The sequence below is a fragment of the Lygodium microphyllum genome, chromosome 9 (assembly GCF_053477565.2).
Source record: "Lygodium microphyllum isolate KBCC chromosome 9, Lygodium_microphyllum_v1.1.10, whole genome shotgun sequence".
NCBI classification, from domain to species: Eukaryota; Viridiplantae; Streptophyta; class Polypodiopsida; order Schizaeales; family Lygodiaceae; genus Lygodium; species Lygodium microphyllum.
This window is the reverse complement of record NC_141143.1, coordinates 115,228,071-115,247,053: the sequence shown is the minus strand read 5'-3', so window position 1 is coordinate 115,247,053 and position 18,983 is coordinate 115,228,071. Positions and strand designations below refer to the sequence as shown.

The window sequence follows — 18,983 nt, the reverse complement described above, 5'->3', positions numbered from 1 at the left end:
TCTGTTGTGCCCTCTATGTAACAAGTTTGAGGAGAGCGAAAAGCACTTTGTTTTGGGATTGTAGAGGGATATCCCTGCTTTGGAAAGCATTTAGAAGTTGGCTCAGAGGTTCCAATCTATAGTGCAAGTTTGGGTTCACATTTGCTTTCTTTGCAGATTAGGGGCTACTTGAGTCAGCTAGCTCTTAATTAGCTTGCTCAATGGAGATACATCTGGGGCAAAAGGAATGTGCGTGTCTTTGACCCGCAAAGGAGGGGTAAGTTGGAGTTAATTGTGGTGCAGCTAAAGCATGAATTTTTTAGCGCGCCTAGCCCACTTAGGAGGAAGCTTTGGATCTATAGGCTATTTTACAAGAAGCTCAACGTTGGCTTTTATGTAGTTGATGAATATAAAATCACACATTAAAAAAAAATTATTCTCTGTCTCTCCAACACGTCAGATAATAAATAAGCATCTTGTCTTCCCGAGCAATATACTAATACCATAGTATGGAAAAAATGGCAATTGTTTATGCTTACATAGCCATGCCCCCGTTATGTATTCACTCGCATGGCAGGTTAGCATCTGATATCTGCCATCTCAACAACACTGGCACACACAGCAATTCACCGGACAAGCACAAGGAAGAAAAGCAGACTCATTGCCATCACATAACAGCAAAACCATTATTTCCAGAAAGAGGAACCTTTGTAAGTACTGTTATCCCGCAAATTCCTTCCTTGCTTCTTAAAGGGTTGGATTTCTCTACCTTGCTAATCAGAATGCTTGTGTACAAAAATTTGTTCGCATTGGTCTGCATATTTCAAGTAGAAAGAGTCCATATGGATCGATGGTTCCCACAATCTGTCTTGCGTCCCAGAAGAGCTCAAGAAAGTAGAATTTCAGACTTCACAGACATTAATGAAGGAAGAAGAAAAAGAAGAAGAAGAAGAAGAGGAGGGAGAAGAAGAAACAGGGTTCCCTGGAGGGAAAAGGATGATGAAGCTGAAAGTATTACATGCCAAAGCACAAGAGGACATATCAATTTTGCACAGCCGCAACAGACAGGAACTTTATGGTAATATAACACTTAGGCCGCAAGCACTCGTGGCCCTGCTGAAGTCCTGTGCCAAACAAAAAGACCTGCAAAAGGGTAGCAGAATACATGCTCATATCGTAAAAGCAGGATTGCTAGAAAAGAATGTGTTTCTTGGTAGCATCTTAGTTAGTATGTATGCTAAATGTGGTTCAATTGCAAAAGCACAAGAGGTCTTTGACAACCTTCAAGTTCGAGATGTGGTCTCATGGAATGCACTAATTGCAGGATATGCTCAACATGGGCATGGTGAGCAAGCAATAGAGTGCTTTGAGCACATGCAATGTGAGGGTCTTTCTCCGAATGCTGTCACCTTTGTTTGCACTTTGAAAGCCTGTGGCAGTATTGGAGCTGCAGAAAAGGGCAAAGAAATTCATGCTCAGATTCTCAGAGATGGGTCTCTGAGAGAGAATGTTGTTGTTGGCACTGCCTTAGTAGATATGTATGCTAAATGTGGCTTGCTTGTGAAAGCACAGGGAGTGTTTGACAAGCTTCCAATCCATAATGTAGTGTCATGGAGTGCTCTGATTGCAAGGTATGCTCAACATGGGCATGGTGAGAAAGCATTGAAGTGTTTTGAACAAATGCAACTTGAGGGTTTTTCTCCTAACATTGTCACTTATATATGTGCCTTGAAAGCCTGTAGCATTGTACGAGCTGCAGACAAGGGCAAAGAAATTCATGTCAAGATTAGTAGAGAGGGATTGCTGAAAAAAGATGTCGCCATTGGCACTGCTTTAGTGGATATGTATGCGAAATGTGGCCTGCTTACTAAAGCACAAGAAGTGTTTGATGAGCTTCCTGTTCGGAATGCGGTGTCTTGGGGTGCACTCATGATAGGATATGTTCAACATGGGCTCAGCAAGCAAACACTGAAGTGTTTTGAACAGATGCAACTTGAGAGCCTCTCTCCAAATGCTGTTACCTATATTTGCATTTTAAAAGCCTGTGGTAGCATAGGAGCTGGAGACAAGGGCAAAAAGATACATGCTGAGATTGCAAAAGAGGGTTTGCTTACAAAAGATATCGTTGTTGGTACCACTTTGGTAGATATGTATGCCAAATGTGGCTTGCTTGGGGAAGCACAAAAAGTGTTTGACAATCTTCCATCTCGGGACGTTGTATTATGGAATGCACTTGTGGCAGGCTATACTCAACAGGGGTGTGCTGAGCAAGCATTAAACTGTTTTGAGCAGATGCTTGTGGAGGGATTCTCTCCAGATACTGCCACATTTGTTTGCATTTTGAAAGCCTGTGGCATCATAGGAGCTGCAGACAAGGGCAGAGACATACATGATCAGATTATTAAATCAGGGATGCTGAAGAAAGACATTGCTATAGGTAATGCATTAGTTGATATGTATGCTAAATGTGGCTTGCCTACAAAAGCACAAGAAGTGTTTGATGAGCTTCCAGTTCGGACTGTGGTATCATGGAGTGCCTTAATGGCAGGTTATGCCCAACATGGGAAGTGTCTGCAAGCTTTGAACTGTTTTGAAAAGATGCAAGAAGAGGGTCTCTCTCCAGATGCAGTAACTTATACGTGTATCTTGAAAGCCTGCAGCAGCATAGGAGATGTAGACAAAGGCAAAGAAATACATGCGCAGATTGTCAGAGAGGGGTTGCTGAAAACAGATGTTGCTATTGGCAACGCATTGGTGGACATGTATGCTAAATGTGGCCTACTTGAAAAAGCACAAGAAGTCTTTGACAAGCTTCCAGTCCGGAATGTGGTGTCATGGAGCACACTTATGGAAGAATATGCTTTACTTGGAAAGGCTGAATATGTTCTCAACTTGTTTGACAAAATGACAGGAGAAGGTATTAAGCCAGACCTTGTAACCTTCACTACTGTACTTAATGCTTGTAGTCACACAGGCCTACTTGATAAGGCCCAGTTGTATTTCGAGATCATGAGAAAAGGCTATGGTCTTATCCCAGATTTAGAACATTATACTTGCATGATTAATCTGTTTGCCCGAGCAGGGCACTTCGACAAAGCACTAACAGTCATTGAGAAGATGCCATTTTCTGCTGATCTGACAGTGTGGCTTACAATTTTGGGTGCCTGTCAAAAATGGGGAAATTTGAAGCTTGGAAGATTGGCATTTGAACATGCAGTACAGTTGGATGAAAAGGATGCTACAGCTTATATCTGTATGAGCAATATTTATGCAACTGCTGGCAGGCAAGACGATGCAGATAAGATTGAAGCTATAAGAATGGAAAAGCAAGAACAGATAGAGCCACAAGCCAGTTTGTGAACTGGCACAGGTAGACCAGGAGCTATAAATGTTTCACAAGCGAAAACACGTAGTTGAAGCAAAATCTCTAGGCCACAAGATGTTACCTAAGTCTGCATTGGTTTGCCAATGATAAAGCAAAGAAACATTATGGAAAATTTACACATGAGGACAGACAAGCGTTATGAAATATAAAGACTTTTATTACATTATTGAAAACTTAAGAACTATACAAATCATCAGGAATGTAATTCTTGTCTCTAAGGATGGAGAGGTTGCTGACATCAATTGTGATCTACCACAGGAAGCATTGATGCTGGTCTACTAGAATTGCTGACACACACTCAGACAATGATGGACATGCCCAACAGCACCGATATCAATACCAAAGCATTCAAGAGCAATAACCTTTGTATAATGAGGAGGGCAGCATTAACATTGTGAGCACCTAGACAATGGTGTAACTATCAATTGTCTGTGAAGCTGATCAGCAGGAATTGTTTGGAACAACAACAGCTATGTTCCAAGGCCCTTTTAAGTGTGTGGCAGTGGATTTCAAGCAGGCTTTTTCTGCAATTCTACAGTTGGTACAGCCTGTCAAATGCACAGCTGGTTTACAGCCCTTGCATTTGATCCAGTGAGACTTTGGCAGCCTTCAAACTGTTCTTTCACTCCAGGTAGCATTAATTGGTCAGGCTCACTCAGATAATGATAGAAGTGTCAAAAGTAAAGCAGTCAATGGCTTACAGATGGTCTTGATGTTGTCATAGAACCTGCTGGAGCTTTGCATGTGGAATAAACAGAGGAGTGTGTTAACTCTAATCAGTTGCAGGCCGAACAAGCAAAGATTAAAGTGGAAAAAGTGAAGGCAAACTGAGGGACAGACAAAAAAAGAGATCCATGCAAATCCAATGGGCAAATACCAGTCATTAGGGGACCTGGAAAAAAGAAAAGTGAAAAGCAGCTGCCAAAATAAACAGATGTGCTGGGAAATGTGCTTTGGCATAAAAGCAACAAAAAGCGGAGCATGATGGTAAAAGCAATGGAAAAAGCAAAAAGCGCATATAAAAGAAGAGACTTCGAAAGTTCAGGAGAGGCATGGAAACTGATTTTTCTGCAAGGTCTTGGCTCTGGCAACTCAATTTAATAAAATTTAGAATCCTCAGCACACAGAGAACATCTATTTTAAAATCTCAAGCATCAGGTCACTCCCATTCAAGCTGTAAATACAAAGGCGGGTTCAGATCAATGCACCACGTGTATGGACTGTCACATTAAATAGATTGAACCCATAGTTTACTGCCAAAATCCCAAGGGTTTTGTTTCAAACTGAAACTACACATCTGCTGGACCTAAAGGTGCCCACCTAAAAGCATGTTATTCATAAGGTGCGATTTTAATGAAAGAGTCATTCTGTGGTGTGTAACTTGAGTTCAAACCTCATCAGTTTTAAAACTTAGCTTTTTCTGAACTTGCTTTCTCTGCATATCGTGACTTGGAGAAATGTGGGATTGTAAAGGTCTTGGCTGCAGCAGAAAAGCATCAACGAGCATCATGGATACAAAACAATTGCACATGTGGCTGCTCTTTGCTTTCTTTGGGGCTTTTATTCTTCTTTCTACCCATTGTGGTCATCTTGTGTGTAGAGCGCGCGCACACACACACACACACACACACACACACACACACACAGAGTAGAGTAGAGTAGTTTATTATTGTCCACGGAAGGCCAAATTATGATCCATGGGACCTTTCCAAATATACAATGATTCTCCTCCCCCTTAGTAGGAAAGGGTAGCTACAGTGAGAAGATTTATGCAACATGGATCCCCCGAAAGTGTAACATGCGGGTGATGAGAGCTTCTAACTTCGATATAGGAGTAGTGGTCAAAAATTGGTGAAGTGGCCCCTGTAAAGGGATATTAAAGTCAGCCCGTATGTGTGCATATGCTGGACATGTCATAATCATGTGCTTCTTTGATTCTACACTCTGTAGTCCACATAACTTGTATAACCTCGTCTCTTTTGCTTGTCTACTCCATACACTTGTCTCGATCAATAAAGTGTGTGATCGAGTTTGAAGTTGTGCAATACTTGGTCTAAATATCACTGAGAGTGGGTTGGCTAAGTATGGCTGCGTGTGTGCCTCTGCCTGCATGTAGGATTCCCAATATGAAGGATAGATATGTATACTGTAATAAGCAAGTTTGCCATTTGCTCCCTTGCTTTGATGTTTTGCTTGATACCCTCGTAAGAGGTCTGATTGAAATGTGTCCATGCATATATCTTCGGATGCCATATTTAGATATCTATCCACTCCCCACCCTTTAAACCATTTTCGCATATCTAGCATCCATCCTGTTGAAAGAACTTTACTTTTTCACGTTTTCTATAGGTGTGTGCTAGCATCCCATGCCCGTTTGGGAAGCCTATTGTCATCTATTTGACGTACTCTGGTGGCATATCTTAGTATTTGGATCATAGCATGTACCTCAATTGGCCGATGGCTTTAGTTTCCAAAAGAGAGAGAGAGAGAGAGAGAGAGAGAGAGAGAGAGAGAGAGAGTGTGTGTGTCCTTCTTGATTTTCGTAAGGAGGGGAATTCACTGCAAGAAGTGTTGGCTACCTCTAGGTTGTTGGATTGACTTGATAAAGTTTTACAGTGAGACAAGTTTAATGGGGTTGCAGACACTCCATGATGGTGTCATTTTTGGGCAACTCCGTCTTTATTCTTTCCGATGTATTTATCAACAATTTTGGGTGCCTCGAGGATATCACAACATTTGGTCATTCATATAGAACATACTTCTGAGGTTCTCTCCATTACTTGCTTTACAGCCATCGTCTCCCTAGCGAGATTGGATGTTTGTGCTTCTTGATGATTTTGAGAAAAGTTCAGCTAATCAAGCATATCATCAGATAGTTGAGGCCAAGAGATGGGTCATTGGAAAGGCTAATAAATTATGACATATTCGTGATAGCAAAAAGAAGTGGCAAGAAAGATTCATCGAACTCAAGAAGTCAAAGATTTCTTATCAAGGTAAAGTGTTTATGTGGAGGTTGCTTATTGGGTATCTTCCAACTAGGGACGTGTTGTGTGCTAGCAAGATCTCCGGTGATTATTATGTATTTTGCACATGTGATGAGACATTGCTTCATCTCGTTGTCTCTTGCCTTGTTGCTTGATAGATTTGGAGTTTTATTTCCCGTGTGTGGTCCTCGACGACTCAATGGTGGATATCAGCTCGTTCGTGGATTATGGGAAGGATGACTGCCATGTCTAATTTGCATTCAGATTCTTCCTGCCTCTTCCATTCCCTTAGATGGACAGCTATGTGGCATATTTGGCGTATTTGGAATGCCTTTATTTTTTATTCAGCCTCCTTGGGCATCCATGGTTATGTGGCCCGTGTTCATGATTTAGTGTTATGGCAGATCTCATCTATGGTTTCAGGTGATTTGGTTCTTCTTGACATTGCTGCTCCCTAGTTAGATATTGTTTGCTCCACCCTAGTTGTCCTTTCTGTGTAATATTTGTGTGTTAGAGTCTTGGTAGCCTTTCATTTGTGTCTGTTTTTTCTTAGCTGACCTGATGATCTGATGTATATATTGCTACTTAATTCAATTATCTTCATGAAGAGAGAGAGAGAGAGAGAGAGAGAGAGAGAGAGAGAGTGTGTGTGTGTGTGTAACCGGCCTGTTCACTGGGAAGGGCGGTAGTGTACAACCAAAATAAATAAATGCTTTCACCCAATTAACAGTCGCCCACTTTACCTGAACTTAAAGACATAGAATCAAGAAGAAATACAGGAAGCTAGAATGCTCCTGTTGCCACACAAACACCCTATTGGCCCCTAAGTTAGACGCCCCTTGTGGTATTTTTTAATTTTTAAAAAGAGGGAAAGTACAATGGGCTGTCTTTCACCTATTCTGGGTGAAATTTGACAGCATAACAGTACATTTACTGACCCAAAACAAGTTGACCAGGAGGGGAAACTCTACCCAAGTCTGAATCTTCCGTTTGGAGTGCAGATTTGACCATTTCAGTCTGCTGTAATTACTGGTTCAGACCTGTTCTGAGACCTGTTTTCAGCTCATAATGTTTCTTGCACTGTCCTGCATCATCTGTGCCAAGTGCCCCTTGATTCTAACATCAATTGGGCTCTGAAATACCCTCTGAACAGTCCAGAATCAGAACTGATTTAATGCTGTTTCAGACACTTGCTTGGTGAGGTTACCACCCTCACCTGTTCCTGCTTGTGGGCAAACAACTGCTCCTATTCCTGGAGAAAAGAGGCTCTTGCCTCATGCAAAAACAGTATATTCCACACAGCTATACCTGAATTAGAAGAAAGGCCCTTGATTCTGCAACATAACCATACTGTCAAGGAGAGAAAGAGAGAGAGTAGGAAGCAAGCTTAAGCCTCTGTGCATCATAGACAAGGTAGACCAGCTCTCAAGAGCTCTCCATCTGCAGCAATCCTTCTCCCTTTCACAAAAAAAATGAGCCCCCCATGCATTGAAACTCATTTTTGTGCTGCCCTCTCTCTCTCTTTTGGGAATTTATGCCCAAATTGTGACACATGGCATACATGTAACAATTTTCTTGTTTAAACCTTTCGGTCTAAAATTCTCCATCCTTGGTTCAAAATTTGACCTCGGCACAGACCAGAGGATTAATCCTCGTACAAAACGAAGACAATGACACGAACAGATTCTGGGTTCCAAAAATAGTAACTCCCTAAATTTTAGGAGTTGCTTCCATTGCATCCCCACTAGTCTTCTGACCACCTTTGCAGACTATGGCTACATCCAAATCTGTAATGTAGCTCAACTGAAAGTGAATTTCCACTGATGACTCCACATGGACTAATCTCTTGAAGATTTGTCCATCTTCACTTTGAACTAGTCTCTTCCAAGCTAGTTCTTCAACACACTTGTCCATATACACTTTCACAAGTCTCTTCTAGGCTTGTCAATCTACAATGCCATCAGTCTCTTCCAGACTTATACTGGACCTTAACTGTCCAGTCTTGACTCACTAGACATTCCTGTCTGTTTCACATACTGGCCATGCAACTCAGGCGTTTAGATTTCAAGAGGGATCCTTTCAAAAAGAAAAACCAAATAAAATATGTAATAAAGAAATCAACAAAAAAGGTAATAGTTGTCACAGTCTTGTGACTGTGTGTGTGTGTGTGTGCGCATGTCTCCTTGGTGGATAGTATGAACCCATGGAAGAGGCATGTTCGAGACTACAATGAGCAGGAGCTTGGATCGGAAGTGGGAAGATTAGAGCTTGTGCAGTCATCACAATCAGATCAACAGAAGCAGAAGAGCAAATGAAGGCTGACTAGAACAAGGTGAGTTCTTTACTTGTCTATTTCTTTGTCTTTTCATCTGTGCGTGCACTATAGGCTGTAGGGATTAAACTTAGGCATGCATGGTAGGAGAGTAGTGAGGTTTGAAATTCCTGTGAGAGATGGATAGACATTAGGTCGTGAGCTTGTGAAACAATACACATCTTTTCATCTAGTCCCTAGCATGTGAGCAAGTGAGCCTACATGTTGGTTCTCTTGCTAGTACATAGGGAATCACAACCTTAAGCCATGTATCCTCACTTATCGTGTGACAGATAAAGCAAACAGTTTACTAGTGAGATATGAATAGATGAGCACCCACTTGAGTCTTGCCATGAGCATATAGTTGGTTGCCAAAACCTATCAAGGTGGCTTGGGATGGCCAGCTGGGAAGTAACTGACTTGTGGCAGATTAGATTAGTATTTCATTGATAAGATTAGGAATCAGAATTGACAGATTGAATTAAGTTTCTCTCTTTAAATCTTCATAAAATCAAAATTTAAACAAAACATAACACCTTACATAATTGACTCATAAGCAAGGAGCATCAATGCATATTATGTGAGTAGTACCTTTTGTGCTTCATGGTTTGATCCCTTGATTGTAATTGCAGGCCTATTTTGTTGGATACCTTGAATGATTTGGGATTCTATTTTGATGCTTTATGTCAATCTTTGATGCCTTGGATGCCAATTGTGACACGCATGTAAGTGGTTTAACTAGTTGCTTTTGAATGGTTGTGGAAAGCCTCCTAGAAGCCATGCATTTGAGTGTATTTGAATGTGTTTACTTTCAGCCTCAAGTTCAGTGAATTTTTGATTTATGAGTATGCTTGGGTTTGAGGACCTAAATGCATACATGGAGTGCTTAATTACATGTATAGAAGCAATTGGTACACATTTGCATGTTTGTTTGTGCTTGGATTGGTTGTGGATGTCATGACAGCCCAAAACCAGTAAAAACTGAATAGAAGAGTGGGTTTATACTTGGTTTTCGTTAGCCTTGGATGACGCATGCTTGCTCTCTTGATTTGGGTTGCATGGGCATGATGTGGGAAACTGGTCTAGTTTGACTAGCTAGTTGAGACTTACAAGAAGCCATTAGCTTCAGAAATTTAGTAGTGTTTACTGAACTTATGCACACTCGACATCGAGAAAACAATTAGTGGAAGGACTCACATGCATCAGTTCGGCCATTGTAGGCACCATTTGGATGGCTCTTTTGGTTGCTTGATCACTTAGCCTTGCTCTTGAAATCTATATTCAAATTTTTTTTGAGTTTTAACCATGGATTTATTGATTTTCAGGCTGAAGCATGGATGCCACTAGCATCTTGATGTTTGATTGCTTGGATAGGCCTAGCAATGACCTAGTCTACATAGACTACCTGATTGGAGTGCTCTTTTGTTTGTCCTTTGATTAAATGGAGCAGCCCTAAATTACTGATTTTTAACAATTCTTTTTTACTTGGATTCATGTTTTAGAAAGGAAGGGCCAAACACTTGTTTGGAGTGCTCATATGGATGTATTGGAGCAATTAGAACACTATAGGAACGTGTTAGTAAAACTTACTTGAGGTATCTTGGGAGGGTGTTTTATTGCAAGGTCAAGGTCCAAACCTTTTCAAGGTTCTAGAGTATTATTGGTGAGGTAAGTGGCATTCCACTCAAGTTCTTCTATGCAAAGGAGGTATTTGTAAGTCAAGGTATTACAATACCAAGCCTTAAAGCAAGATGCAAAGGCTGAAAAGTCCAAATTCACATAAAAGTCCAAGTTTAGTGAGCAAAACACATGTAGTTAAAGCACTTTTAGTTCTCTTATGGAGCCATTACACAATTGCTCTCAAGATTGACAATCCTAGCATATTCCTAGTTTGTCCATGTTAGTATTGGATGCAAGCAAACCAACAAAAACCCAACGTATAAGATCAAAGCAATGAATTATCATTAGTAAAAAAATTCAGCCTTATTCCCACAACTTAAGCAAATTCATATCCCAAATGAAAACGCAAAGGCTACAATGCAATCCAAGAGGTTCTTGCCTAGCTAGGCTACCTAGGCTAGTTCACTGCATCCATATTAAGCAAACAAACCAAATCAAAAAGGTATGAAACTCCTTGAGCACATGAAAATGAGTCAAAGCTTCATTTTTTCTCTACAATTTACCACATATGGGGTGCCATAGCATGCCTCAACCAATCACATACTCAAATCAAGCAATTGCTCCAAGCCTTTGGAAGCATACCTAGGAGTTGCAAGTGAGTGGAAGCATGTAGTCACATTGCATCTCACACCACTTTGCGTAAATGCCTTAAATACCAACATACTTTAAGAGATGTTTCTTCTTTCCAAATAGTAGAGAAGTCCTACAAGTGATCTCAAGTGTTGCATCGTCATTGGCATCCTAATCACCATTCTTGTCCATACAAACTTACTCTAGTGGCTTGGCCTTCAAAAAGGTCTTGTACATCATATCAAAGCCCAATTGATGTACTAGTACCTTGACTAGAATACCTTTATTATGGTTCAACTTAGTCAATTTGAGAGAACTTCCAATCAAAATGCTAGCACCACAAGGTCTTTGAAGCCTAGCACCCCATCGCCTCTTCTAGTAGAGCATAAGTATTACTAGAGCAAGTGCCACCATTAGAGGAAGCGGTTGCATATACTACCTTTGCTTGAAAGTCTTCCATTGAGACCTTGCCCACTCTTGAACCCACCTCATTGTATACACAAATAGGTAAAATAGGTATCATTAAGTGTTATGGAATTATATTTACTGATCTATTCTGGCGAGGAGGGGATGCAAGGGGGATGGACTATGTCCAAAAAAATAAAAAATAAAAGTAAAGATTTAAATATTATAAAATTATATTTATTAATTTATTTTATTGTAAATTTTATTTATTTATTACATGATTTGTAACTTATCGTACGAGGTGCACATTGATATTGGTCACATTATGCTTAGCAAATAGACAAAAGGATACTAATGTGTTTTATGTTGTGGGGAGCAAATAATTAGACGAAGTTAAGCAAAATTATTAGTTTGAAATGCACAATTTAATGTGTAAAATTTATGTACTTGATAGTGTGGAAAAATATTATCGAAAGTATTATATTTATATGCACCTAGTAGTGCAAGGACTTTACATGTATGCATGTACAATAGATTTATTTTGATATATTTATTAGAGGATAAAATATTATTTTTATAAAGCTAGAATAGAGTGTTTTGATTTATTTATACAAAAGAAAATTGTGTAAAGTGAGAAAAAGCAAGAAACACAAAAAGGATACTTTCAATGTATTTTAGACATACAAACTTATTCTAATATTATAAATACATGCATGGAGGGGTGTGTTCACCATGCATGGGGGAAGATTGTACCCAATTTTGTATTGTGCATGCTTTCTCAATCTCTTCTCTTTTGTCTCTATTTTCTTTCTTATTCAATTTGCTCTCTTTTAATTTTGGTTAATAGTTGGTTGTTCTATAGTGAAGGGGCTCAACATCAAGAGCCAAGGTTTGTAGATTTGGACATTGAGAAAAGGGCCTGGGCACTATATCTCCCATTGGACATATTGCAATAAGTTCCCCCCATCTAAGTCCCTTCTCTATTTGATCTCAAGTGAATAAAGAAGACTGACTATTGCTTTGTCATGTCCCACCCCCACCCCCACCCCCCCCCCCAAAGATTTTTTTTAAATTAAAAAAAAAATACCCTCCCTCTCTCTCCCCGTGTCATGTGCATGAGAGAGAGAGAGAGAGAGAGAGAGAGAGAGAGAGAGAGAGAGAGAGAGAGAGAGAGAGAGAGAGAGAGAGAGAGAGAGAGAGAGAGAGAGAGAGAGAGAGAGAGAGAGAGAGAGAGAGAGAGAGAGAGAGAGAGAGAGAGAGAGAGAGAGAGAGAGAGAGAGAGAGAGAGAGAGAGAGAGAGTGTGTGTGTGTGTGTGTGTGTGTGTGAGTAGTGAGAGAAGGGGGGGGGGGGGATGCAGCCCCCCCAGATGGCGAGGAAGCGCCGTCTTCCCCCCCCCCCCAATACCTCCCTTCCTCCTTATAAGAGGGCCAACATAGCCCCTCTTTCCCCCCCATCACCTGCATCGGCGCATCCTCCTCGGTGCGCTCGACAGGCTGTGAGCTCCTCCCCCCCTCCGTCTGGGAAACATCACGCCCCCCCCCCTCCAACCTCTCTAGGCAACCGTGCCCCCCCTCCCCCCCCCTGTAAGGGCTTTGTAGCTATACCACGCCATTGCTACCGAATGCACCTATATAGGGAGTAGTAGTGACTCAAAGCCCTGCCTTGTTTCCACACTACGTGTGATTCCCTATACCCAGTGGTGAACCCTCATATGTGCGGCGTCACGAGGGTGTAGTCCTGGGATGTGTCTATGTTGTCCTGCTTTTTGGATTGAATAATACAAGAGTATACCTTGAGCTCATATATCGTGTTACCTTTCTGTGCCATGTTAAGTGCGTAACGAGTGCAGGTTTATCACACTTGGTATAAGAGCGACTCTTGCTCGGAGTGAAGGAGTGCTCACGGAAGTAGAAGAGAAGATCCAGTGCTCGAAGAGATCGAAGTCGTAACGACCCACAGTGCGACGCCCCATATCGCGTCGACCCCCGTCGCATCACCCCCCAGCGTGACACCCCAACTCCGGCACCCCACCGTTTGAAGATGTGACACGGCTTCCTCACGGCACGACCCACACCACGACAGGCGAAATGCGGCTTCCCCGCGCCGGCACCACCACCAACCACACAGAGGACGAAAGAGAGAATGTCACCCTTCCAACAATGGAGGAGAGGAAGAAGAGTAGAGGGCGAGAATGGAGAGTGGCCCAAGAGGAGAAGGTGGCCGGACTGGAAAGGCAATTAGATGGCACGTCAGGCATGCTGGAGTCAATATGGAGGAACATGTAGATAAAGGAAGAGGAGGAGAAAAGGAAGAAAAAACTAGAAGTGGAGTAGGGCTATAGAGAATGGGTGATACAACGGCAAGAAGAGGAGAAAAGACACAAAATGCAAGAGGAGATGGATAGAATGGGTAGAGAGGAGACATCTAGGAGGACGCAAGATACAAGGAAAGAGAAGGAGAAAGTAGTAGAAACAGGAAGTAAAAAGAAAGACAAGAAGAAGGAGAAGAAGCACCACCGTAAAGAGGAGGAAGACAGTGATAGTTCAGAAGAGGACTATGGAAAATTCAAGATGCCCCAACCAGCCAAGTACAAGGGAGAGAGAGATGGGTTGGTTCTGAAGAAATGGATCACAGAGGTAGACATGTACTTGAAATATTCACGAATAACTGAAGACAGGAGGGCGGAGGTGGCAGCCATTTACTTGGAGGAGGACGTTGCCAGTTGGTACCTCCTGGAGCAAGAGCAGGGCCACACCATCTTTTTGTGGGAAGAACTCCAGGAATAATTGAAGGACTACTTCATTCCAAAGATGGAAAAATTCAAAGTGAGAGATGAGTGGAGGAACCTCAAGCAAACACAAGGAAAGATGAAAGAATACATTGGCAAATATAGGCAGATTATGCTGCAGCTACCAAACATGGATACAGACACTAAATTACATGGATTTTTGTTTGGGATGCAAGAATGGGCTAGAAGAGATGTGGAGAGACAGGAGCCAAAAAACTTAGCAGAAGCCATGAGAATGGCCGAAAGACTAGTGGACCTAGAAGGCAGAAGAACAACACAGGGAAACCAAAGGTTCAATGCCCCTAGAGGGGCATTCACAGATACAAGGAGCCAAAACACCACCACCACCACGACCGTGTCACAAACCGCTTTAGTACCAAGAGGAGCAGCAGGAAGATGGGGAAACAATCACTACAGGCCAACCCCTAGCATATCGTATGGGCCCACAGGATCAAATACATAATCGTGGAGACCCCCAGGCCCGTCCATCGGGATCAGATGCTTCAAATGCGGGGGCCCACACTACCAAAACAGATGCCCGATAGAAGATACAACTTTATCAAGTGGATCAAGGGTGAATGTGACTAGCGCCTATGGAGGAGAAGAACCACAACCATTGCACATCTAGGAAATCCCAAATGGAAGTGAGGAGAGCATGGATCACCTAAGGGTAGGGAGAGTTAGCGCCCGACCCCAATGCATGGCAGCCAGAGTAGCGGCAGTTCACCATCTATACATCAAAGGCCAAGTGGGCGAAGGAAACCAACCCATCATGGTGGACACAAGGGCAACACACAACTTCATGACACCAGGGTGTGCAGCAAAACATGGTTTAAAATTATCGAAGGCCCCAGAAGGATTAACAGTAACATTTGCACAAGGAGAAGCCAAGGGAGTGAAACAAGTCTTTGCAGTCCAAGTAGAAGTCGACAAGTGGAAAGCAAAACTCAACTTTTTAGTAATCCCCATGGATGATTTTGAAGTGATATTGGACTTGGAATTCTATGACAAGTATGTCGTTGCAATGTTCGGTAAAGGTGTAAATGAAATGATGCTAGATATGCAAGGAGAAGGTGTCAGAGTACCATGTGAAAGAATGCAACTGCCTGGCAGAACCCCAATCAAGGTGCAAATGAAGGAGAATAAGCCAGGAGTATCATGCCAAACAATGAAGCCAACTACAACCCAACCAAAGGGCCAGACCCAAAATGCACTGGTCCAAGGGACCGTTGTCAGGCCACGTATCATGACATGCAGTGCCAAGCAGGTCGAAAAATCAGTCAAACAAGGAGATATGGTCTACCTGTGTATGATCCGACCAATTGAAGAAGAAGAATATGGAAAGAAACTCAGACAACAAAGCAGGAATACAGAAGTGGCAGGAATACTTGAAGAATTCAAAGATGTAATGCCAGCCGAGCTACCCAAGGGTCTACCACCCAGGTGAGATGTGGATCACAAGATTGAGTTGATCCCAGGGTCTGCCCCACCGGCCCGAGCTCCCTATCACATGAACCACACCGAGCTCATGGAATTGAAGAAACAACTACATGAACTAGAAGAACAAGGGTTCATTCGCCCTAGAAAATCCCCCTTTGGTGCCCCATTGTTATTTGTAAAGAAGAAGGATGGGGGACTTAGACTCTGTGTAGATTATAGGGCCCTTAACAAAATCACCATAAAAAACAAATACCCCATGCCCCTAGTGGAAGACCTCTTAGATAGATTGCACAAGGCCAAGTACTTTAGCCGTATTGATCTTAGATCAGGATACCACCAAATCCGCATAGTCGAAGAAGATATTCCAAAAACAGCCTTCCGCACCCGATATGGTAGTTTTGAGTGGTTAGTATTAGGATTCAGCCTAAGTAATTGGCCAAGCACATTTTGTGGCCTCATGGATGGAGTCTTTATAGCAGAGATAGATATCTTTGTCATTATCTACATAGATGACCTCCTAGTCTACAGCAAAACCTTAGAAGAGCACAAGCAACACTTACGCTGAGTTTTTGAGAAACTATGGCAGCATCAGTTATATGCCAAGCTTGAAAAATGTGAGTTCGCAGTGAAAGAGTTGGAATTCTTAGGCTTTATTGTAGGAGCAGATGGAATCAAAGTGGATCCTAAGAAAGTGGAAGCTGTCCAAAGATGGCCTGTACTGAAAACTGTAAGAGAAGTGTGGGAGTTCCTCGGCTTCACAGTATTTTGCCAGAGATTCATCAAAGATTACAGCCTCATCACTGCCCCCCTCTCCCACCTCACCAAAGAAGATCACTCTTTTACATGGGGGAACGCGCAACAGGAAGCCTTTGAGCAGATGAAGAAGTGCATGAGCCAAACTCCCGTCCTAAGGGTGCTGAATTTTACCAAACCCTTTGAAATTTCTATAGATGCATCCAACTACGGCATAGGAGGTGTACTGGTACAGGAAGGTCACCCCATTGCTTATGAGTCCAAGAAATTTACCCATGCTGAGACAAGGTGGAGCACACATGAGAAGGAAATGTTGGCAATCATCCATTGTCTCAGAAAATGGAAGCACTATGTTCAAGACAAACACATTACCAAGACCAGTAGGACTACTACAACCATTACCAATACCCAACTGCCCATGGGATGTCATCAACATGGATTTCATTGTGGAACTACCCGAGTCCCATGGGTACACGATCATCTTTGTAGTGGTGGACTATTTTTCCAAGCATGCCCACTTCATCCCGGCCAAACCACTACTAAATGCCAAGGAGGTAGCATTCCTCTTCTTCACACATGTATTCAAACTTCATGGCTTACCATTGGCCATAGTATCAAATAGAGATGGAAGATTCATGAGCGACATGTGGAAGGAACTTTTCAAGACCCTGGAAACACAGTTGAGATTCTCATCCTCCTTCCACCCGGAGACAGATGGACAAACAGAATGAGTCAACCAAGGCATCGAAGACTATCTCCGAAGCTATGCCCGAGTGGACCAGAAATATTGGTCCTTGTACCTTGATGTCTTGGAATTCCACTATAATAGCTCCATTCACTCGGAAACGGGGTACACCCCCTTTGAGTTAGCCACAGGAAAAGAAGTCATCACCCCACTAGCCTTAGCATCCGGAGCAGCCAAAGCGGAAGATCAAGATGCAGAAGAGTTCCTGAAGAAATGGAGAGACTGAAATGCAGCAGCGAAGCAAAGCCTCGAGCAGAGTAAGATCACCATGACCAAGCAAGCCAACAAGAAGAGAAAGGCTGTCCTATTTGCCAAAGGAGACATGGTCCTAGTCAGCTCGAAGAATATGTCACTTCCCAAAAACATGACTCCCAAGTTCAATCACCGCTACTAGGGACCCTACCGAATCACTCAAGTGCTCAATGAAGTCACCTACAAACTGGACCTGCCAGAAAGTGTTTGTGTTCATAATGCGTTTCATGTTCGTCTTCTGCGCAGGTTCTATCCAGACAACCAATGGGGATGGCGCGTACCAATGCTCCATTCCAACGATCCCTTCGAAGTAGAAGCATTCCTTCGACGCTGAGAACAAAGAGGCTTCCTCGAATACCTCACCAAGTGGCACGGGCGTCCACTCAAGGAGGCCACTTGGATCTTAGAAGCAGAGGCCCGCGAACGTAGAAAAGATGCCTTCGCCCTTTGGCTCGAGGAGAACCCCCTGCTCCTTCCAACGGCCCTTGAGCCTCTCCAGAAAACCAAAACAATGAGGTTCTCAATCATAGACCCCAACGTGCCTCCACTCCTCAAATGTAATTGAGTTGAGGGTGGACCCGCATGGTAACAATAATCAATAACTCCAAAAACAAAGCCCCAATAGTCCAAACTAGATGGGCAGACACTGACCAGCTTGCTAGAAAAGGCTGTGTTAAGACCCCCAAGTCCTAGTGCGGCAGACATTGACTAGTTTGATAGTATAGACTGTGTTAAGACCCCGCGGTCCCCTTAGACCGGCAGACACTGAGACCAGCTTGCTAGGAAAAAGCTGTGTTAAGACCTCGGATGAGTCAAATAACAAATGATACCCTTAGATTGTTGAGGAAAGCAATCTAGTAAGCGGGGGTGAGTGTAAGGGCTTTGTAGCTATACCATGCCGCTGCTACCGAATGCACCTATATAGGGAGTAGTAGTGACTCAAAGCCTTGGCTTGTTTCAACACTACGTGTGATTCCCTATTCCCAGTGGTGAACCCTCATATGTGCGGCATCACAAGGGTGTAGTCCTGGGATGTGTCTATGTTGTCCCGCTTTTTGGATTGAATAATACAAGAGTATACCTTAGAGCTCATATATCGTGTTACCTTTCTGTGTCGTGTTGAGTGTGTAACAAGTGCAGGTTTATCACCCCCCCTGCGTGGTTTCTAGCAGGCGCACCCCCTCCCGTGATAGAGAGCAAGAGAGAGTGAGAGAGAGAAAAGAGGAAAGAGGGAGAGAGAGGATAAGAAGAAGGAGAAGAAGAGGGAGAGAGAGGAGAAGAAGAGAGAGAGAGGAGAAGAAGAGGGAGAGAGAGGAGAAGAAGAAGAAGGAGAAGAAGAGGGAGAGAGAGGAGAAGAAGAAGGAGAAGAGGGAGAGAGAGAAGGAGAAGAAGAAGGATAAGAAGAGGGAGAGAGAGGAGAAGAAGAAGAAGAAGAAGAGGAAGGGAGAGAAAGAAGGAGAAGAAGAGAAGAAGAGAGAGAGAAGAAGAGAAAGAGGAGGAGAAGAAGAAGAGGAAGAGGGAGAGAGAGGAGAAGAAGAAGAAGGAGAAGAGGGAGAGAGAGAAGGAGAGGAAGAGGAAGAGAGAAGAGGGAGAGAGAGAAGGAGAGGAAGAGGAAGAGAGAAGAGAAGAAGAAGAAGAAGAAGAAGAAGAAGAAGAAGAAGAAGAAGAAGAAGAAGAAGAGGAAGGGAGA

General features: G+C 42.8%; 1 protein-coding gene across 2 annotated transcripts; it reads left to right on the top strand.

The window, feature by feature from the left end:
• Window positions 1-495: 495 nt before the first annotated feature.
• Window positions 496-5,313, top strand: LOC148031453 (pentatricopeptide repeat-containing protein At2g03380, mitochondrial-like). Of its 2 annotated transcripts, none has more exons than XM_087684986.1 (2): window positions 496-689; window positions 811-5,313. In XM_087684986.1, the coding sequence occupies exons 1-2, from the start codon at window positions 498-500 to the stop codon at window positions 3,337-3,339; spliced, it is 2,721 nt and encodes a 906-aa protein (XP_087541112.1). In that variant the 5' UTR covers window positions 496-497; the 3' UTR covers window positions 3,340-5,313. The 2 variants fall into 2 exon arrangements, with proteins under 2 accessions (XP_087541112.1, XP_087541113.1); XM_087684987.1 differs by having other exon boundaries at window positions 557-689; window positions 808-5,313.
• Window positions 5,314-18,983: the final 13,670 nt, after the last annotated feature.